This window comes from Sycon ciliatum, chromosome 13 (genome assembly GCF_964019385.1).
Source record: "Sycon ciliatum chromosome 13, ocSycCili1.1, whole genome shotgun sequence".
Classification (NCBI taxonomy): Eukaryota; Metazoa; Porifera; class Calcarea; order Leucosolenida; family Sycettidae; genus Sycon; species Sycon ciliatum.
Genome location: NC_088655.1, coordinates 8,892,442 through 8,916,182, shown reverse-complemented (window position 1 = coordinate 8,916,182; position 23,741 = coordinate 8,892,442). Strand labels below are relative to the sequence as shown.

At 48.4% G+C, this 23,741-nt stretch overlaps 1 protein-coding gene across 1 annotated transcript in view; it reads left to right on the top strand.

Annotated features, from left to right (window-relative positions):
* LOC135829453 (uncharacterized) overlaps positions 1-23,741 on the top strand; it is a 47,901-nt gene that overhangs the window by 12,041 nt on the left and 12,119 nt on the right. Inside the window, exons 4-7 of the mRNA XM_065341858.1 lie at positions 486-879; positions 4,637-4,863; positions 21,303-21,509; positions 22,505-23,605. Coding sequence (XP_065197930.1) covers positions 486-879; positions 4,637-4,863; positions 21,303-21,509; positions 22,505-23,605 — 1,929 coding nt within the window. The remainder of the gene's footprint in view (positions 1-485; positions 880-4,636; positions 4,864-21,302; positions 21,510-22,504; positions 23,606-23,741) is intronic.

Sequence of the window (23,741 nt, the reverse complement as noted above, 5' to 3'; positions counted from 1 at the left end):
TTAATTCAGGCAAGTGCATGTGTGCAGTGCATGCCGCTTGCCGAAAGAACCATAATAGCATGTGGACAAGCTGGTCTTCTCATTCACATTGTCCGACTTATAAAAAAATTCATCCCCACTTAAGAAATATGCTCCTCACATACTTTACTGTCAAACAGATGAACACTGCCAACTATGGAGCTTTATCATCGTCACAGCTTTTAAAGAAAAGTTGCCTTCAACACTTATATCCAGTAATTGTTATTCTTCACTAAGAAAATGGTGGACATCACGGAACTGCATTATAAAGGAAAGGGGGTTATCAACTGACAACCACTCTATTCAGTTGCTATTCACAGTGAGTGGCCCAAAACGTCATAATTCTTCGACTTCACTAATAAAGAGTTTTTCATCCAGCGCACGCGCCAAGTGTGAATAGCAACTGCATAGAGCGGTTGTAAGTTGACAAACCCCCTATTCTTTAATTGTTGTTCTTGTGTACGCAGACTTACCTTCAGCTGGAGGAATTTTATTCCGAAGGCCAAGTGGACGCTAACACTCTAGTTGTTCTAGTTAGCGGGGAACAACTTGTTGGGAAGTCCACACTGATCAAGACATTGAGAAAAGAAGGAAACAATGGCACATCAAACGACTCGAAACGAACCCGAGGCATCCAGATGTCCAACTTCACTGATGAGCGTGGTCAGCATTTGCGTATCAAAGATCTCGCTGGGCAGGATGCGTTTTCAGCGACACACGACATTTTCTGCCTATCCACATCAGTACCAAGCCTCGGTCTTGCTGTTGTCAATAGCAAATGGGACGAGAAACTGATTACAACAAGCATAATCACCACCGCTGGTCGGTTTTTGAGCCGGATGCCACCATCGGTAACATCAGGTCAGTGAAATATGTTATCAAATGCATTTTTGTTAAAAAGAAATGGTGTCTGTTGATCCGTATGTCGGCATGTACTGTAGCAGGCATGGAAATTTGGTTGATTGACCAGGGCCGGCGCCCTCAGCGCGTACAGAACGCTGCGTGCAGTGCACATGTTCATCCGATGCGACCACCGCCCTGCAGCGCATAAATGCATGTGTGTACCGCTTGTCCACGGCTGCATGGCGAGTGCCCTGGGGCCGCTAGATGTGTGACCAGGTTTCCATGTCCATGACAGTACATGCATGAATGATTGGATGATTGGGGCATGTGTTTGATTCTGTACACTGGTGCAGGGAGGGCACTGTGTGCGTGTGCATGCAGGTATGTGTGTGTGTGTGTATGTGTGTGTGTGTGTGTGTGTGTGTGTGTGTGTGTGTGTGTGTGTGTGTGTGTGTGTGTGTGTGTGTGTGTGTATGGTTTTCATCGACTTGCGCAAGGCCTACGATTCAGTGCCCAGAGAGTGCATGTGGCGTGTACTTGCTTGTGCTGGGGTACCGGACACCCTCCTCGCTGTCATCAAGTCCTTTCACACATCTATGTCTGCCACAATCCGCACATCCCAGGGACACACTCAGCCCATCAACATCAACAACGGCTTGAGGCAGGGGTGCTCTATGGCCCCCGTGCTTTTCAATCTATTCATGTGGGCCGTTTTCACTGTTTTGGTCCCGGAGAGTGTCGGCAGTTCCTGGTGTCGGCATGGAGGTTCGCTATTGCATTGACGGAAATTTGTTCGGCAAGCCGAGGACGCGAAAGATATCGACCAAGTTTGGGGAATGTCAGTTCGCCGACGATTCAGCCTTGTTAGCGACTACACGTGACGGTGCTCAGCTCGCACTCTCTGTATTCCAGGCGACTGCTGCTGATTTTGGACTAACTGTCAGCACTACCAAGACCCAATTCATGGTGTGCGGCAGCAACATCCAAGATGCAGACTGTGTCCCACTCACGCTGGCGGATGTTGAGATCAAGAATGTGGCTGAATTCAGGTATCTGGGTTCCATTATCGCCAGCAACAGCCGTTCGGCAGTGGACGTCAACGCCCGCATTGCGAGTGCCTCCAAGGCCTGTGGTGCTTTACAGCGCCCTGTATTTGCCAATGGTCAGCTTCCTGTGTTCTTGAAGAGGTGTGTTTTCAACGCGTGTGTCATGTCCTTACTACTATACGGTTCTGAGTGCTGGGTCCCCCTTCAGGGCGACTTGCAACGCCTGTCCACCTTCCATATGCGTTGCGTCCGCTCTATCCTTGGTGTGTCGAGACAGCAGATGTGGGATGCCCACATCAGCAATGCTGAACTATTGCGTATGTGGGGCGATCCGGAGACCATCACCTGTAAGCTTCTGCATCGTCGGCTAGAGTGGCTAGGTCACCTGGCGCGCATGGATGACACCCGCATGCCGAAGTGCCTTCTGTTTGGCCAGCTCCCACCTGTCAGACCTGCCCATGGACCAAGGAAACGGTGGAAGGACTGCGTGTCGGTCGATCTTCGACATAACCAAATTGTGAACTGGTACCAGACCGCTAACACATCTCGCGTGGAATGGCGATGTAGATACCAAGACCAGGATAAGGAACTGGCCGCAGCAGCCCCCGTTGAGTGCCCCACCTGTGGAAAGGTCTGCTCTAGACCAAGTGATCTTAAGCGCCACAAGTGCACAGCGGAGCGTCGCAAGCCAGTCCATCAGCAGCGTGGTGCATGTCAATGCGCAGATTGTGGGAGATGGTACCGTAGCAGGGGTGGACTCGCTGTGCACAGGTGTCAGCCTGTCTCAATCGCTAGCCAGCCCGCTTCCGCTCCTTGTAGACCTCGCCAGAACCGCCCAACAACGGATGAACGTGCCAAGTTTCCACTAATGTGTCAGCACTGCTCTCGGAGATTTCGGCAGTCCAGGGACCTGACCTGGCACCGGCGTGTTTGCTCCTCTCCCTCCTCCCGCAATGGGACCACGTAACCTTTAAGGCAGTGGGTTGACAGGACAGGACAGGTGTGTGTGTGTGTGTGTGTGTGTGTGTGTGTGTGTGTGTGTGTGTGTGCATGCAGGTATATGTGTGTGGGTGTGTGTGTGTGTGCACATGCAGGTATGTTTGTGTGTGTGTGTGTGCGCGTGTGTGTGTGTGCGTGTTATGTGTGTGTTATTTATAGTGGTGTGCACGGGTAGTCGGATACCCATGCAACCTGTGAGGACATTGGTTAGAAAGGTACGGAATAGTACCTGAAAACCCGAAGTCGCTGATGGCATCATGTACAGTGCACATGTACAAATTTGTGTAGTACTCCCCATGTCTATCCAGTGTGTAAGGGAAGAGGTGCATTGTGGTGTTACCATGGAAACATTACCCAATATGGTATCCGTGCTACCCGTGTAAAGCTACCCAAACCCGATACCTGAAGAAAAGGCTACCTGACTCAACCCTAGATATCTCTCCGTCCATGGTAAAAGCCTGTGATAAGTCCCTGGGTAGAAACATTGGTGATGGTCCAGAACATGTGCGTCAATATGGGCCCGGGAGCGTATGTGGTCCCGGCGTTATTTTGGGTACGTGAAATCAGACTGATTTTCACATGAACAAACAGTTTTATTCACAAGTGCTGTGCACTACACTGTACACTGTACTAACGAATTGTTACTGCACATCAAGCTGAACTTGCACTGCCCCATGTACTGGGTCTTTCCTTTTGCCCATGCGTGTTCACACGGAGTGGTCTAGAAAATGAGATAAGAGTGTCGACGCATGGCACATGGGCGCGTACACGGATAGTGGACATTATACAAATCTTCAAATTATTCCGAACTTTCCAGAGTTGGACTTTCCACGCTGTGTGTGTGTGCAGTGAGTGACAGTTTTACCACACAGAGCACTAGGGTCTGTGCATAAAGTTATGTGCCACTACCAGTCTACTGGATACCCGCACTATCATGCTACATGAATCACGTCCACAGACTTGTCACGTGCACATACATGCAGTCAGGGAAAGTGAGCTTTGTGTTTGAGAAAGAAAATAATTATTTTATTTTTGGCCATGGAATAGTCCCGTCTTATCTTTGCCGCAACAATGAGTCCACAACTGACAAGTGAGAAAACAGCAAACAGCTTCTGGATCGAAAACGTTCAGATCCGTTATTGTCGAGAGCCTTGAATGGAAGAGCCGTGCCCTTGGTTCAAATATTCTGCTCTCTTCTCCAATTGAGCAACGTCCGAAATGTCCATACAAAAATTGTCTATGCCCGATGGAGCCCAAGATTTTCGGAAACATTCAGAGAACTCGCATCTGTCTTCTCCATCTCCAGACTTTGCTCTTCAGAGATCTGATAATAGAATCAGCCTGGTCGGCATTAGCTGCTTCTTCTTTGTTTGTCGCAGAAACAGCAGCGCTGACTGGCCTGTGCAGCCACTTCTCCAGTAGATTGCCAAGGTTCTCAGCCCGAGACCGAACACATGGAGGTCAGGCATGGTTCCATCATCACTCACGAGATATATCTTCGAGGCCGCTCATAACACCCTAGTACGTACTATCGGTCGCCAATTCATTTGAAGTAGCGTTAGCACAATTGCTTTAAAACACTCTTTTGACCAATTTTTTAGCTGCATGCTATGATATTGCAGAGAGTGTGCTGCTTAAAATCACCTTTCCTCAAATCTCCTCACCACAAATATATATAATTATATACTTTTTTTGTTTGCGTTTCCCATCTCTTGTTGTTGCAAATACAGACCAGCCGTTCAATGTCATGATAATTGCGACCTTCCGCGACGAGATCAAGAGAGAGGATCATGGAGAACTTGCTGCAAAGCTTGCCACAAGCTATAGTAGTGTCGAGGAGGAGTTTGGTGATAAACTCCACTTTCGAGGATGCTTTGCTATCAATGCGACCGTCAATGACGCAAGCTTCGACCGCCTGAGAAAAGAACTTTCTGAGGTCTGCAGAGATATCCTGAGCGTAAGTGAAACTCTAAACCAGATTTCAATTAATGCTAGAGGAGAAGCTAGGGGATAGTAAAGGGATCAGGAGAGATAAAGTGTGGTAGGGAGAGGCAAAGATGGAGAGAAAGAGGGAGAGGGATAAAGAAGGAGAAGGATGAAGAGATAGATAGTGAGAACGAGAAAGAGAAAGAGAAAAGAGCATGAGAGAAAGAGAGTGAGAGAAAAAGAAGCAGAAAGAGATGAAGAGAAAGATGGAAAGAACGATGGAGAGAAAGAGTTAGGGAGATAGAGAGTGAGAGTGTGAGTTAAAGAGAGACGGATATAGAACTGCAATGCACACCAGTGCATTAGACAGAGTTTATAATCATTTGCGGTGATCCGCACTTGCACCTCTCCCGTGAATTGTGGATTTGGTTATGAAAGAGCTATTCAAACTGGAAAGCAACCTTATACAATGTTCCAAGAATGACCTTCACAGGGAATTTTCTAGGACCGCCCCAACCGGTTTTCGACCGGTTGAAATTGTTGGCGACCGGTTGAAAAGTTACAAATCAGTTCCAACCGCCCGTACTTTTCTGTGGGTGAATGGAGCTGTGAATGGTCAAACGCCAAGAAATCTGTTAAATTGCTGTCGAGTGCCATATTTGGGTTGTATTTTGAAATTTTTTTCCGGGGGGACCCCCCGACCCCCCACTCTTCATTGGACCGTAACCGGTTGGAAATTCGTCCTAGAATATACCCTGCTTCACAAATTAATGTGCGGCATAGAAAGTGGCAAGCTGCAGGGATGGTGCCTGGATCATGGCCTGACACGAGGGAAAATATGGATCAGCGATTTTTGGTCCAAGACCACGTGGCTGTGAGTCTGATCTACTCAGCCACCAGGACAAGGTCCTGGGGGTCTGGTGATTTTTATCTTTTTTTGGCAGTTCACTTCCCCGACTCATCCTTTGAATTATCCGATTCTCCATGATCACTCAGCCGAAGGCTAGAGATAGGCACCCACCGAGCTAGAATCCAGCAGCCAAAGGTGGGGCCATGCATTATATGGATATTTAATGATGGTAGGTAAACAACAAAGAGAAACACACAATCCTTTTCTAAATATCGATCATAGGAAACATGAGAGAGTTTGGAGGAAAATAGGACCGAAAGAACTCCACCACCCACCCCAGAGCATTACAAAGCAAGGACCTTACGCAGGATAGCTGCTGAACCAAGGAGAGCGCATTTTTGCCATTCAGATACAGAGCAGTAGCTGGTGATACCGATGGTGTCAAGGTATCCTGGCAACTGTTTGGGAACGTGCCCAAACTCCCAACTACCACAGGAACAATCTGAGTCTCAACTTGCCATAGGCGATGGATTTCGCAAGCAAGAAGTTGATACTTGGCACGTTTCTCAACTTCCTTTTCAGCAACGCGTGGATCACCAGGTACAGCAATGTCAATGATCAGGGACTTCTTGGCAGACCCATTCACCAGAACAATACCAGGCCGTCGGTGCTTATTGAAGAAATCGCACCGGATGGTGAAATCCCACAGAATCTTGATCTTCTTGTCCTGCGGAGAGATTTTGGCATCTGAAGTATCTCTATCATCAGGCACAGTATCCTCGGGTGCAGGATGCTCTTGTGGCATTGCATTGGTGTTGGGATGCTCTTGTGGCATTGCATTGGTGTTGGTATGCTCTTGTGGCATTGCATTGGTGTTGGGATGCTCTTGTGGCATTGCATTGGTGTTGGTATGCTCTTGTGGCATTGCATTGGTGTTGGGATGCTCTTGTGGCATTGCATTGGTGTTGGTATGCTCTTGTGGCATTGCATTGGTGTTGGGATGCTCTTGTGGCATTGCATTGGTGTTGGTATGCTCTTGTGGCATTGCATTGGTGTTGGGATGCTCTTGTGGCATTGCATTGGTGTTGGTATGCTCTTGTGGCATTGCATTGGTGTTGGGATGCTCTTGTGGCATTGCATTGGTGTTGGTATGCTCTTGTGGCATTGCATTGGTGTTGGTATGCTCTTGTGGCATTGCATTGGTGTTGGTATGCTCTTGTGGCATTGCATTGGTGTTGGGATGCTCTTGTGGCATTGCATTGGTGTTGGTATGCTCTTGTGGCATTGCATTGGTGTTGGTATGCTCTTGTGGCATTGCATTGGTGTTAGTATGCTCTTGTGGCATTGCATTGGTGTTGGTATGCTCTTGTGGCATTGCATTGGTGTTGGTATGCTCTTGTGGCATTGCATTGGTGTTGGTATGCTCTTGTGGCATTGCATTGGTGTTGGTATGCTCTTGTGGCATTGCATTGGTGTTGGTATGCTCTTGTGGCATTGCATTGGTGTTGGTATGCTCTTGTGGCATTGCATTGGTGTTGGTATGCTCTTGTGGCATTGCATTGGTGTTGGTATGCTCTTGTGGCATTGCATTGGTGTTGGTATGCTCTTGTGGCATTGCATTGGAGTTGGTATGCTCTTGTGGCATTGCATTGGTGTTGGTATGCTCTTGTGGCATTGCATTGGTGTTGGTATGCTCTTGTGGCATTGCATTGGTGTTGGTATGCTCTTGTGGCATTGCATTGGTGTTGGTATGCTCTTGTGGCATTGCATTGGTGTTGGTATGCTCTTGTGGCATTGCATTGGTGTTGGTATGCTCTTGTGGCATTGCATTGGTGTTGGGATGCTCTTGTGGCATTGCATTGGTGTTGGTATGCTTTTGTGGCATTGCATTGGTGTTGGTATGCTCTTGTGGCATTGCATTGGTGTTGGTATGCTCTTGTGGCATTGCATTGGTGTTGGTATGCTCTTGTGGCATTGCATTGGCGTTGGTATGCTCTTGTGGCATTGCATTGGTGTTGGTATGCTCTTGTGGCATTGCATTGGTGTTGGTATGCTCTTGTGGCATTGCATTGGTGTTGGTATGCTTTTGTGGCATTGCATTGGTGTTGGTATGCTCTTGTGGCATTGCATTGGTGTTGGTATGCTCTTGTGGCATTGCATTGGTGTTGGTATGCTCTTGTGGCATTGCATTGGTGTTGGTATGCTCTTGTGGCATTGCATTGGTGTTGGTATGCTCTTGTGGCATTGCATTGGTGTTGGTATGCTCTTGTGGCATTGCTTTGGTGTTGGTATGCTCTTGTGGCATTGCATTGGTGTTGGTATGCTCTTGTGGCATTGCATTGGTGTTGGTATGCTCTTGTGGCATTGCATTGGTGTTGGTATGCTCTTGTGGCATTGCATTGGTGTTGGTATGCTCTTGTGGCATTGCATTGGTGTTGGTATGCTCTTGTGGCATTGCATTGGTGTTGGGATGCTCTTGTGGCATTGCATTGGTGTTGGGATGCTCTTGTGGCATTGCATTGGTGTTGGTATGCTTTTGTGGCATTGCATTGGTGTTGGTATGCTCTTGTGGCATTGCATTGGTGTTGGTATGCTCTTGTGGCATTGCATTGGTGTTGGTATGCTCTTGTGGCATTGCATTGGTGTTGGTATGCTCTTGTGGCATTGCATTGGTGTTGGTATGCTCTTGTGGCATTGCATTGGTGTTGGTATGCTCTTGTGGCATTGCATTGGTGTTGGTATGCTTTTGTGGCATTGCATTGGTGTTGGTATGCTCTTGTGGCATTGCATTGGTGTTGGTATGCTCTTGTGGCATTGCATTGGTGTTGGTATGCTCTTGTGGCATTGCATTGGTGTTGGTATGCTCTTGTGGCATTGCATTGGTGTTGGTATGCTCTTGTGGCATTGCATTGGTGTTGGTATGCTCTTGTGGCATTGCATTGGTGTTGGTTTGCTCTTGTGGCATTGCATTGATGTTGGTATGCTCTTGTGGCATTGCATTGGTGCTGGAATGCTTTTGTGGCATTGCATTGGTGTTGGTATGCTCTTGTGGCGTTGCATTGGTGTTGGTATGCTCTTGTGGCATTGCACTGGTGTTGGTATGCTCTTGTGGCATTGCATTGGTGTTTGTATGCTCTTGTGGCATTGCATTGGTGCTGGTATGCTCTTGTGGCATTGCATTGGTATTGGTATGCTTTTGTGGCATTGCATTGGTGTTGGTATGCTCTTGTGGCATTGCATTGGTGTTGGTATGCTCTTGTGGCATTGCATTGGTGTGGGTATGCTCTTGTGGCAGTGCATTGGTGCTGGTATGCTCTTGTGGCATTGCATTGGTGTCGGTATGCTCTTGTGACATTGCATTGGTGTTGGTATGCTTTTGTGGCATTGCATTGGTGTTGGTATGCTCTTGTGGCATTGCATTGGTGTTGGTATGCTCTTGTGGCATTGCATTTGTTTTGGTATGCTCTTGTGGCATTGCATTGGTGTTGGTATGCTCTTGCGGCATTGCATTGGTGTTAGTATGCTCTTGTGGCATTGCAAAGGTGTTGGTATGCTCAAGGAGTTTTCTATACCCGCAGCATGTGCAAACGTGCACTACTCCTACTCGGTGACTGGAAATACTCTGCCGCACTATTAGACTTCAGCGGAGCATTTGATACCATTGTCCGTGAGAAGGCGTTGGCGCGGTTTTCAGAATCTGGAGCTGCCACTGATGTCGTTGCCTCTCTGATCTCGGACACGACGATGAGAGTGAAGCTCAGTTCTCATTTGGGCAAAGCATTTGGTACAAATATCGGAGTAGTGCAAGGGATCCGCTCTCTCCCATCATGTACAATGTGTATGCTGAGGGAGCCATGCACCACCTTGATCCTATGCTATCGCACTTATCTTTACCAGCACCAACCACCCAATATGCAGACGACACAACAATCCATGACACGGAGAGGCTAGAAGTCGAGGAGATGGTGGAGAAAACAAGTGAAAAATTCAAAGGAGGTAACCTAATGTTCAATATGCAGAAAACACAATAATTATATTACAGTACCTAAAGCCGACTCCTCTTGGCGATCTGTCAAGCTGCTTGGCTCTTTGTTAGGGTCCGCAGAGGATATTCAGGCAAGAATAGGTGCTGCAAATAGAGCGTTTGGCTCGATTTCATGGAAGCGTCATAAACTGAGCTCCAGACTTTGTATGTTCTCTGCCCTCATTTTGCCTATCCCGTTGTATAACTGAGGACTGTGGGCACTGACACAGTAACTCAGTAATCGGCTGGGCGCATGGCACCGAAGAAAAATTGCGGTACCTGCTTGGTGTTGTGTACCCTCACCACATGTCAATTGTTACGGTGTACTCCTCAACGCGACAAGACCCAGCACCTGTCGCAGACGTCGGCTGCTCTGGCTGGGCCATGTTGTTCGCGATGGACGTAACTCAGCGTCCTACCAAGCACTGGATATGGCAATTAATACCCGGGACATCAAGCGCCCACGTGGCCGACCCCATCTCAGATGGATTGACAATATTAAAAATGATCTAAAGCACGCTAATATTGATACTTCTGACTGTTTGGAACTGTCTCTAGACAAGAAAAAATGGCTGATGCTTGTGGAAAATGTGCTGCGCTTGCGTAGTTGTTCTTACTGTGGTGTTTTATTGTTCATCTATTGTTCATGGCAATATGCCTTTTGTTTGATGATCTCACATGCGGGAAACTCGCAGTTGCAACAGCATTCTATTTCACCATACTTTTATGGAAGCTCTTCCCTTCAGGAGGATAATACACTTCCCCCATTACACAAAAATGTGTGCTGGTGGAGAGCGGTTGCACTTTTTGGTGCTCCGCTCTCTTGGTGCACATGGATAGCACAGAAAGTAATGGCAACCTTCTGTGCTTGTTTTATTCTTGCCAAAGACTGTGGACAGTGTGGAGTAGTGGGCGAGCGGTGCTCTGGTGTTTGTTTTGTTTCATGAAGAGAGTTTTGAGAGAGCCGGTCCACGAAACGGTCAGCAAAGGAGTTGGAGGAAACCAACAAAAAAAGGGACGGAAAAACTCACGAGCATATCAGTTTGGGACATGGAATGTTCGAACTCTGCGAGAGCTGGGCAAGCTAGATCTGAAGGAAATGGAACGACTCAAGCTGGATGTTCTTGGTCTGTGTGACACGCGTTGGAGAGGAGAAGGCCATTTCGCCAGCGGTGACAAGTTGGTGGTTGGCGGAGTGGCTGTCGTTCTGAGCGCAGCGGTGAAGAACAGCTTATTATCATAATACTCCAGTATCAAATCGTTTCTTGGTGGTGCGCATCTAGGCAACTCCTGTCCCCATTACCATCATTCAAGTGTACGCGCCGACCTCGTCATGCTCGGCGGAGGAAATAGATGATTTCTATGAAAAATTTAGGGGTGAAAGTTGGCACTGAGATCCCGAGTTCGAGTACTCTGATTTTCTCCGATCGAATATTCGAATATTCGAGTATTTTTCATCTCCTAAACATTGCACACCAAGGGCATTAAAATAACATGATACAGCCCTGATTGAACCGAGTAGCAGTCATTTTTCTCGGGTATATTGGTTGGTGGGTCATTTGGGCTCTCTCTACTCGTGAACAAAATTTTAATGTTCACCACACAATCTGCACATCACCATCTGTCGACTGCTGCCCTGAAACTGCAGATTTCTGTAGTAAATGCATGGACCATGTATGAACGAGTACTCTGATTTATTCCGAGTACGATTATTTTTGAAAAAACCGAGCGAGTACTCGAGTACTCGGTATAATTGTTTCACCCCTAGAATAATTGCAAGCTTTCATGGACGCCATGAAGAGTCGTCAGGTATGTGTAGTCATGGGTGATTTCAACGCCAAGTTGGGAGTTGAGAGAGACTTTGAAAGCGGTGTTTGGGACTATGGCCTTGGACAGCGCAATGAACGTGGGGACATGCTGGCAGAGTTCTGTAGGATTAATGGCTTGGTCGTTTGTAACACAGCTTTTCAGCATAATCTGCGCAGTCGCTACACATCGATATCTCCTGATGGTCACACCCGTAATCTAATCGACTATGTCATGATCAGCAAGTCGTGGTTCTCAAGTGTGCTGGATTCCAGAGCTCGCCCTGGTGCTGAATGTGACACTGATCACCATCTAGTTACATTGAAGTGAAGCACCAAACATTTGCGTAAGGTTCGCTGCAAGTCTATGGCTGTGCGACCGTTCGACGTGGGGGGACTGCGGAATCCTGACGTCTCGGAAAAGTATTCAGTGGCAACTGAGAATCGTTCCAGCTTGCTGCAGGACCAGGAATACACACCAGATGAGTTGTGGGATCAGATTCAAGCGGGAGTTACGGAGGTTGCGGAGGAAGTAGTTGGGCGCAGAGGAAGGAAAAAGCCTCCCAAGCCCTGGATCAGTGAGGAGGTGATAGCTCTGGCAGAAAGAAAGCGTATAGCCAGATGCACCGGTAAGGACCAAGAATACAAGGATCTGAAACTAGAAGTGCGCCGAAGGATTCGCTGTGACAGGAGAAAGTGGTTAGAGGATAAATGTAAACACATTGAATCTTCTGGGAGGAACCATGATGTCCGAGAGGTATTCAACATCATTAAATCCATTTAAAAAAATCATCGTTCCGCCCAAATCAAGCATGTATCAATGCTGCTGATGCCACGACCCTGACGGAGAGGGAAGATGTATTGCTGTGGTGGTGTGAATATGGGCAGAAGCTATTTGGGCAGCTGTCAGGAGATCAAGGGTGTTCGGCCTCGGTGGAGAATGGTGCGGAAGAGCTTCCATCGCCACTGATTACTCCTGAGCCTGTGCCTCTCTTGGCTGAGGTTGAGCGAGCCATATTGTCCCTGAAGAAGAAGAGGAAAGCCCCTGGACTTGATGGGATCGTGGCGGAACTGATTCAGCATGCATCCTCAGTTTGTGTTCTCCTACATAAACTTTGGTTGAAGATTTGGAAAACAGGGAGATTGCCAAAAGCGTGGAAACGTCAAGAAATCGGCGTGCTACCCAAAGCTGGATCAGCTAAGGAGTGTTCCCACTATCGGACCATTATTTTGATGTCACATGCAAGCAAAATCCTCCTGACAATTATCTTGAATCGTATGAAAAAGAAGATAAAGGCTGAGCTACCAGATGAGCAGGCTGGTTTTCGAGCTGGTCGCAGTACTGTAGATATGCTCTGTGTTCTACAAATCGTTATCGAAAAATCTCTTGAATGGCAGAATCCTATATCCATTGTATTTATCGATTATCGTAAAGCCTTTGACACAGTTAACCACTTACATCTTTTCTGTTGCCTTTTGGATTTTGGTTTCCTTTGCCATAATATAGTTTGTTTGCTCCAGAATCTTTACACGGGGATGAGAGGAGTTATCAGATGGAATGGCTCGCATTCGCCGGAGTTCGCCATCAAGAAGGGTGTTCGGCAGGGCTGTATTTTGTCCCCACATCTATTTAGCCTGTACACTGAGAGTGTTATGCGTGTTGCTGATGTGGACAGTATCGGTGTGAGAATCGGAGGATGCCAGCTGTCGAACCTACGATATGCAGATGACACGGGATTGTGGGCACATACATCACTGGAAGTGTCTACCCTCGCCAATGCTGACGCTGGAAGAGAGAAGGGCCTGGCACTGAATCTGTGCATATCGAAACCTGTACTGCTGGTGCAAACGATACTGCTTCAACGCCACTTGTGGTCGATGGAGAACGAATTGCAGAGGTGAGCAGTTTCAAGTATCTGGGATCTTGGAATACAACAAACGGTGATTGCAGCCTCGATATTTGGTCAAGAATTGCCATGGCGAAAGAGCGGATGCTGCAGTTAGTTGACATCTGGAAAGACCACAACATCTACCGACAGCTGAAAATCCGGATAATGCATGCCTTGTGTGGTCTGTCCTACTGTATGGAGCTGAGAGTTGGACTCTTCGGGAGACAGATGAACGACGAATACAGGCAGCAGAAATGTGGTGCTACCGACGTCTGCTCAGAGTATCCTGGATGGAGAAGCGCACAAATGAAAGTATCCTGGTGGAGTTGGGAGTACAGAGACAGCTGCTAGCCAGGGTCAAGATACGCAAACTGACCTATTTCGGGCACACATGCCGCCCATCTGGCTGAGAGCTTGTACGTGACGTGATGTTTGGTGTCGTGGATGGTAAGAGAAAGCGTGGTCCTCCGAAGATTTCCTTTGCTGACAATATCGTTTCGTGGACTGGTATGTCTCTGCATGAGAAATGCCTCATTTCTTGTTGGATGAGAGCAACGAAGTAAACAAGAAATGTTGTTCTTTTCGAAACGCGAGTGCACAGTCCAGAGTTCTTGACTGTGCTGGGAGTGCGGTACGCACTGGCTGCACAGTGCGGAGTTGCAGCATGCACATGAAGTGCGTGTATGTGGCGAGCATGTTTCCGTGTGTGGGACAATTTCAGATAATTCTGTATTAAAAGGTAGCACATTGGCTTTAGATTTGCCCATTTGGGGTTATTCAGCATCTCCACCATTGTCGCTGACAGCAATTCTCATTAATCAGTGCACTAGGCCGTGGTGAACGCATTTCTATTGGAAGTTCATATGGTGTCAAGAATGGAAAATAAAATTTGAACCAGCCAAATCCCAGGCACTGACCGTCAGTTTCCACTGCACCCAATGGGACATGCCACCGATTGACTTCAACGGATCAAATGTGACGGAACAGGAGGAGCTCAAAATCTTGGGCATCAGTTTCGATGGTCAGCTTACCTTCCGGCGCCACCTTCGTACCGTAGCCCTCTGGGCAACACAGCGACTTGGTGCTTTGCGTAAGGCTTTCCACCTCCTAGACGTGCCCGGTTGCATCCAAGCCTACAATGCTTTTGTGCGCCCAGTGATGGAGTACTGCCCTATTGTCTGGATGGGAGCGGCCCCATCCCATCTTGCAAGACTCGACCGTGTGCAAGCTCGGGCCATCCGTGCCATCGCCCCAATGTGTTGGCTGCCGAGTCTTGCTCTTCGTCGGATGGTTGCAGCACTTTGCCTCCTGTACAAGATGCATTGTCCGGATGCGCATCCCCTTCTACAGAGGATGCTGCCACCCCAGCAGCCCCAACACCGACCAGTCCACTCCACCCGTAGTACATTCCAGAGATGTAATACTCACGCACACCAACTGGCCAATGAACTTCCAGTCCGTTCCCGAAACAACCTGTGTCGAGCCTACCCTCACGCAGTTGTCCCCGTCTGGAACCAGCTGCCCGCCGGAGTCTTCTCTGGTCCTTTCTGCACCAAGAACTTGCAACACTTCAAAGTTGCAGCCAACCGCTATTTGAAGACCAACGACTGGTCGTGGGCACATGACCATCTCTGATCATCAGCATCATATCTGCCTCACCCCATGACTTCCAAATTCCGCTCCACATACTTTTCCCAATAACGTCTGTTCTTCTTTTCTCTCCTTCTCCTCCTAGCACTGTCTGTCTTATCATTCCCCTCCTTCTAATGTACTGTCTCTCCTCCTAACATTTCGTATCATGTACCTGTCACTCCTTTCATTTTTCTTCTCTTTTTTTTTGGTGCGTTTTATGTCCCCATGACGTCGAGACCTCAGGTCGGCTGAGGGCAAAAAGCCTCACCATCACTATGCTCCCACTATGCAATTTTTTGTCTTTGCCTGTGAGCTGTGATCATTGTAAAAAAAAAAAAAAAAAAAAAAAAAATCCACTGTACCATGGCTTGGATCGCTTTCTGTCTTGCGTTGTTTTCCTTTTGTTATGCTAAAGCGATGTGTACCAGGCTACCAGTCTGCCATAATTATGTTTAAATGCTGTGTGCCTATGGCATAGTTATATAAATACACATGCGGTGCAAGAATTGGAGCAGCTGTTGCTGCGACCCTGCAGTTCTGTTGCTGTTTCAAATCTTTATTCTCACGATAGCCAGTGGCCAATAAGAGATAATAGTGTTAGAAAGGAGAAAGAGTGAGGAAGAATTGGGTGGGCAGGGCCTAGGGGTTAATGACTACTTAAGTGTACGGGCAGGGCTGGTCGCCACACGAGCATACAGAGTTACGTACTTAAGTGTACGGGCAGGGGTGGTCGCCACACGAGCATACAGAGTTGTGAACTTAAGTGTACGGGCAGGGATGGTCGCCACACGAGCATACAGAGTTGTGAACTTAAGTGTACGGGCAGGGGTGGTCGCCACACGAGCATACAGAGTTGTGAACTTAAGTGTACGGGCAGGGCTGGTCACTACACGAGCATACAGATTTGCGTACTTAAGTGTACGGGCAGGGCTGGTCACTACACGAGCATGCAGAGTTGTGTACTTAAGTGTACGGGCAGGGCTGGTCGCCACACGAGCATACAGAGTTGTGAACTTAAGTGTACGGGCAGGGCTGGTCGCCACACGAGCATACAGAGTTGTGAACTTAAAAGTGTACGGGCAGGGCTGGTCACTACACGAGCATACAGAGTTGCGTACTTAAGTGTACGGGCAGGGCTGGTCACTACACGAGCATACAGAGTTGTGTACTTAAGTGTACGGGCAGGGCTGGTCGCCACACGAGCATACAGAGTTGTGAACTTAAGTGTACGGGCAGGGCTGGTCACCACACGAGCATACAGAGTTGTGTACTTAAGTGTACGGGCAGGGCTGGTCACCACACGAGCATACAGAGTTGTGTACTTAAGTGTACGGGCAGGGCTGGTCACCACACGAGCATACAGAGTTGTGAACTTAAGTGTACGGGCAGGGCTGGTCACCACACGAGCATACAGAGTTGTGTACTTAAGTGTACGGGCAGGGCTGGTCACCACACGAGCATACAGAGTTGTGTACTTAAGTGTACGGGCAGGGCTGGTCACCACACGAGCATACAGAGTTGTGAACTTAAGTGTACGTGCAGGGCTGGTCACCACACGAGCATACAGAGTTGTGTACTTAAGTGTACGGGCAGGGCTGGTCGCCACACGAGCATACAGAGTTGTGTACTTAAGTGTACGGGCAGGGCTGGTCACCACACGAGCATACAGAGTTGTGTACTTAAGTGTACGGGCAGGGGTGATCGCCACACGAGCATACAGAGTTGTGTACTTAAGTGTACGGGCAGGGGTGATCGCCACACGAGCATACAGAGTTGTGTACTTAAGTGTACGGGCAGGGGTGATCGCCACACGAGCATACAGAGTTGTGTACTTAAGTGTGCGGGCAGGGGTGATCGCCACACGAGCATACAGAGTTGTGTACTTAAGTGTACGGGCAGGGGTGGTCGCCACACGAGCATACAGAGTTGTGTACTTAAGTGTACGGGCAGGGGTGGCCGCCACACGAGCATACAGAGTTGCGTACTTAAGTGTACGGGCAGGGGTGGTCGCCACACGAGCATACAGAGTTGCGTACTTAAGTGTACGGGCAGGGGTGGTCGCCACACGAGCATACAGAGTTGTGTACTTAAGTGTACGGGCAGGGGTGGTCGCCACACGAGCATACAGAGTTGTGTACTTAAGTGTCCGGGCAGGGGTGGTCGCCACACGAGCATACAGAGTTGTGTACTTAAGTGTACGGGCAGGGGTGGTCGCCACACGAGCATACAGAGTTGTGTACTTAAGTGTACGGGCAGGGGTGGTCGCTACACGAGCATACAGAGTTGTGTACTTAAGTGTACGGGCAGGGGTGGTCGCCACACGAGCATACAGAGTTGTGTACTTAAGTGTACGGGCAGGGGTGGTCGCCACACGAGCATACAGAGTTGCGTACTTAAGTGTACGGGCAGGGGTGGTCGCCACACGAGCATACAGAGTTGCGTACTTAAGTGTACGGGCAGGGGTGGTCGCCACACGAGCATACAGAGTTGTGTACTTAAGTGTACGGGCAGGGGTGGTCGCCACACGAGCATACAGAGTTGTGTACTTAAGTGTACGGGCAGGGGTGGTCGCCACACGAGCATACAGAGTTGTGTACTTAAGTGTACGGGCAGGGGTGGTCGCTACACGAGCATACAGAGTTGTGTACTTAAGTGTACGGGCAGGGGTGGTCGCCACACGAGCATACAGAGTTGTGTACTTAAGTGTACGGGCAGGGGTGGTCGCCACACGAGCATACAGAGTTGCGTACTTAAGTGTACGGGCAGGGGTGGTCGCCACACGAGCATACAGAGTTGCGTACTTAAGTGTACGGGCAGGGGTGGTCGCCACACGAGCATACACAGTTGCGTACTTAAGTGTACGGGCAGGGGTGGTCGCCACACGAGCATACAGAGTTGCGTACTTAAGTGTACGGGCAGGGGTGGTCGCCACACGAGCATACAGAGTTGCGTACTTAAGTGTACGGGCAGGGGTGGTCGCCACACGAGCATACAGAGTTGCGTACTTAAGTGTACGGGCAGGGGTGGTCGCCACACGAGCATACAGAGTTGTGTACTTAAGTGTACGGGCAGGGGTGGTCGCTACACGAGCATACGGAGTTGTGTACTTAAGTGTACGGGCAGGGGTGGTCGCTACACGAGCATACAGAGTTGCGTACTTAAGTGTACGGGCAGGGGTGGTCGCCACACGAGCATACAGAGTTGCGTACTTAAGTGTACGGGCAGGGGTGGTCGCCACACGAGCATACAGAGTTGCGTACTTAAGTGTACGGGCAGGGGTGGTCGCCACACGAGCATATAGAGTTGCGTTCTTAAGTGTACGGGCAGGGATGGTCGCCACACGAGCATACAGAGTTGCGTACTTAAGTGTACGGGCAGGGGTGGTCGCTACACGAGCATACAGAGTTGTGCAACAGCAGGGATATCTCGGATTTGAAGGGAGTACGAGAAGGGATTTCGCGAAGCTGGGTGGGCAGGCGATTAACCCTTTGCGTGCTGTGTACGAGTTAACTCGCACTTTATGCATGACCGGATCCACTACGTACGAGTTAACTCGCAAAAAATTCGCGCGATATATTCCAGTGCATAGACCAGTGTACAAACTTTCGTAACTTCGTCTAACATAAACGCATCGCGACAATCAATACACCGTTGGAAAGGTCTTGACCTCATCCTTTCAGGGATATAAAGTTCTTTGCGATAGGATAAGAATTCATTGAGCGGCGACAAGATGAACACGGAAATCACGGCACAGAGTGAACGCGAATATTTTGTCCATGACTTCTTTTTGTTGAGGAGCGTGTCAGGGGATTTCCCTTTGGCACGGCGCATGCGTGATGGACATCAAATGAAGCGCTTGGATCTGAGCTTTGCAGCGCAGTTTGAATTGTGAAAATCTGTTGAATTTGGGCAAGAAGCCGAACAAGAATGTGAAATTGAGTTGTTGTGCCGTTTCGAGGCACGGTGCAGTAGTTTGGAGAGGACGTGGAAGTAGCCCTGATGTGTCTATGGAGCTGAGAGCTGCCATGATGTATTCGCTTGGTCCTGATCTTTCCAACGAACCCAGGACGATGAAAATCCATCAAGGTGGAGTGAAATGAGAATAAATTTCGTTCGGAGCTGTGAGTGCATACTCCACCAAGAGAATCAGTGCGCTGGAAAGCCAGTGGATTGGAGAAAAGAGGCTCAGCATGCAAAGGGTTAAAGTAATGAAGGGCCTTGTACAGGGGAGAATGGAGACAGCGGTCAGTCCGCGGAGTTGGCAAGTGCCAAGTACGAGAGCGACGTAAATTATACGAAGGTTGCACGCTGCTAGCAGTATGCAGCGAGAGTATATGTGGTGGGGCATAATTGTAGCGCAGAGAATGCGCGAAGTGTATGTGTTTAACTTTAAAGCGTGAAAATAATGTAATTGTTGTTGTTGTTGTTGTCGTGTGTACGAGAGAGTCGAAAAGAATTGCCAATTGGCATCTGACAGAGATGCCTGGCAGTCACACTGTGAATCTACTGCTTACACAGCTGCATAATGTCGTTTATTATTATTATTTTTTATTTCACTAGTATTATTTTTTCGCCAACGCAGAGGTTGATGATCATGATGATTACACAAAACTTCGTTGTGTTTATTGTCTTCTGTTCATGGTCTCTTTTGTCAGCAATAGACAAACATTTCAGTGATCTAACCCCTACATAGGGTAGCCGCAGTGCCGACTATTGTTCCGACAGGCTTTTAAACCTCCAAAAAGGGTGGAGTTCTTTCGAAAATCGGCACCAGAATACAACCCCAGCCAGGCCCAGACGACACCGAAGTGCGAAAATGAGAAACTGTTTAAAAGATACGTTGCTCGAACAAGCCGGCCAGCCACTGCATGCCGTACCAGCACGATGTTGCACGTCCGCACACAGCCAAAATCAATGCACGTGTGTTAGCAGCGCAGGGAAAGCAAAAGGGTTTGACATTCGGGTTGCCATTCAGCCGACTCAAAGTCCCAATCTCAACTTCGACGACTTGGTATTCTTCCACAGCCTGTAGGCAGACTGGTCACTTGTGACGAAGGAAACCAGAAATAAGCTTCTGCAAGCTGTGGAAACATGTTGGCATGAATACCCCGTTGCCAAGATGAGGAGCGTTTGGCTGTGTCTGTATGCCTCTTTCCATCACGGCATTCCGGAGAGTGGCAGAGACAACAACTACCAGCGCCACTGTGGAGGTCGTCAAGCTCACAGTTCTGGCAAAGAACTTGGCGATTTCCAGTGTTTTGGCAACTTGTAAAGGCTGCGGAACAAAAACGAAAGTCAGCGAGGATGCAGACTCGATGTAATCATGGAGTGAGTCGTTATCAAATTCTGACGAAGAGTGAAGCTGGACTGCTTTGAAACGAGCTGTGTGACATCTGTAAATAACTAATCTCTCATATGCTGCTGTGTTTTCCACTTTTCAAAGTGTGTTTGTAGCCATAGGATGCTTTATACTGAACTGTAAATATGCAATGAAGTTTTGCTTACGGAGGAAGTACGTCATTACTGTTCAGGAGGACACTGCTAGTTTCTGTTGTGCATTGTCATCCAGTATGTATTCTAATAATAGCACAGCCACAGTATTCCAGGTAGCTTCTAAATGTAGGTGTTTGGACACGGACGGAGAGTTGGTTAGTAGTTTCCTGCCATATTGAATACTTCTGCAATATTGGCCGTTTTTACCTTTGTGCATTGACGTGCCTCAGACGGTGACCACCCGGTGATTGTCTGAGCGGTCAGGTGCGGTTATTCTTTGTTAACCGTGCAGCGGAATTGTTCACTGTATTGTTTATTCCAATTGTTTCCTTTCGGCTGTGTTTGGCTCCTGATGTGCTGGCTGTGTGCTTTCAACATACCATAAGAATCGCTGCACTCCCATTATTCTATCAGATGATGATGATGCGATGAAGCATTCAGTTTTCTTGCAGTTGCTAGAGTCGGTGTTACGTTTATTTTTTGTACTTGTGTGAAAAGATCGAAGAACAACACCTATCGAAAGGCGTGTGTTGTATGAGTGTCTACAGGGGCATTATAGGCAGTTCCAAACTGAATAGAAGGAGCGTTCTCCATCACTCCGAGGCCTTGTTGTTGTGGATTGCCGATAGCGTATTCGGCGGATCTCGTGATCCTCCATAACAATTACTGGATTGGGTTTGTTCTCAGTGACGTATACATACGTCATTGAAGATAAAAGGTTTAATCATGTTTGTGAACAGAGAGTACTTTACCCACTGTGTTGATGTGCATGTTCAGAAATCTTGCAAGCAACCCAAAGTGCTCGGGCAGGCAGAGGAAGTACTGGCACAACTGCATGACAACATCCGAGAGCCATTCTCAAAAAATCTGGAGTTCTGTCGACAGCTTTGTGCTGCTAGCCACGTAGAGTATGATGACGATGCAGACAGCATCAACACCGAACAAATCCGTCGATATCGCAAGATCCTCAATGCGTATGGGCTGGTATGTACATACTCTGCAGATTGAGTAATTTCAATTTACATGCAGTAGAAGACTTAGTATTTTCATGTTATGATGTATGTCATGTACCTCATGTACATCTCTAAGGGGTCGTAGCAAAAGTGTTTTATCATCCCTGAAATGAACATCGCTCATTTCTTACTCGGACACCCTCCAGTCCCTATGAAAGGAACGCAGCTTGCTATGCTGGATGATGAAAATTGCATGCATGTATATGTAGTCATGTACATACTCGATCTGCGGACAGCATGCTGTTTCGTTCTTTGTGAACTCATCAGCGCAGCACAGAGGAAATGAGGCCGAACCTGATAGCAATGGAAATAAAAATTTCCAATCAGGCCCGAACATACCTTGCCAGAGTGCTCAAACTGACAAGTCAGTGAGCTCTGCATAGTCATGTACATATGTATAGTATCGGTCAACTTGTGGTTTTCCCCGATTTATTGGAAATTGGCACCCTACATTTTTAGTGTCTCCCGCATATCGTTGTGAAAACAACAGTTCATCCTGAGCTGTGTGACCCGTGCAATTACTCGATGCCACATTTGAGGGCAGAAAAGCCCAGGAACAGGGAAATAGAAATTCAGCCAGGTTTACAAAATTTGGACAGGTATGCCCTGGCAAAATATGTGGAGAAGAGGATACGGCACTGATTTCCGCGCAACTCAAGCCAGGGCATCTGTACCCGTTTCCCTTACATCCAATTCTTTAAAACTTAGGATGGTTCATTTAACAGTTTCTCATTGCCACTCAATGTGGGGTCAGGCGAAGTGTGCTGTCATGACGCGTCGAGGATTGGCTGGTTGACTTGCTTTATTTTGTTTTATTTTGGAGGTATTTGGCCTTTTTAATATCCTTCTATCTGCGCATGCGTGTGGAAGGTGTGTGCATCCATGTTTGGACATGTACCGTGCGTCGGCTTACAACTATGTGTGTTGCTGTGTGTATGGGTTTGCATATCGTGTTTTTGTTTCTAGATTGTTTCTTTCTCATCACCTGAGCTGGACGACATCATTGTTAACCGACCCAACTGGTTGCTCTCCACGGTCATTGGTCTCATTTTCGCACCACCTGGGCTTGACGATAAAGTTATACTGCACTTCAAAGATGGTGTTGCACAGGTCAAACAAGTCCTGGCCAAGCTTGACAGCTGCGAGGGAGCAGAAGGTCATGGCCTTCTGCTGCTGGAGATGGTAATACAACTCGGTGTGTTGCTGCAGGAGAAAGGAAGGATCCTGGCACCCAGCCGTCTTCCGACCGCTGACAACTGCCTCGGCTCGCTGGCTAAGAAAGATTCATCATCTCAGTCAGCGTGCGCAGGAGTCTCCTTCACGACTCAGCACTGCTTCTCCACTGCTCTTGTTATCCGGCTACAGACAGAGCTGTACGCCTATTTCCACGAGCTTCACGGCATTCCTGCTGAGCTCTGGAAGAATCTGGTGGTAGTGGCTCCAGTCCATTCCAAAGCCCGTGGTTGCATCTCCGTCACGCACAGCCTGCGCCAAGCTGTCGCTGTTGTCCATGCGCCTGTTGAAGATACGCTAGATGGCTATTGTCTGCTGGCTCTGTTGCGCATGGTGTTTGAGAGGCTCGCAGCACAGTATAGTCCGGGCACTAATTACTCCACGAGCATCCTCAGCTCTGCTTCCATTCGTCAGCACCTCGACGAGCCAAGCGCCAAGTTTGATTTCGCTGTGTACGATGCAGAGCAAGTCCGATCATCCGTAAAAACACAGGGTCATCTCTCCACTAGCCACCGTTACGCCGATCGTGGCCTGGTTCTTCTCGAATGGCCGGTCAACCATGCTTCACTGCTCTCTGCACAGTCCTTTGAGTCCGTCCGAGAAAGCCTTGGTGAGTCCGACCTGCCTGCACTGGCCACCTGCCTGGGCCTTACATCATCATCTTCATCACGTGGGCACAGTAATCATCTACGCGCTGCAGCAGCATTGGTCCACAGCTGGGCAGTTACCGACTACCATCACACCTCAACCAAGCTTCACCAGCTGCTAGTGAAATCACCGAACGCCCAGCGCTTTGCAAAGATCTGCAACGTGCTACGGCAGCATGAAGAACTGGTGAGTGTGATGGCCTGTTGCGTACGCCCCTCTCTCTTAGTCTCTCCCAGTCTCCCTTAGTCTCTCTCTTTCTTTCTCTCTCTCTCTCTCTCTCTCTCTCTCTCTCTTTCCCCCATCTCTCTCTCAGTCTCTCTGT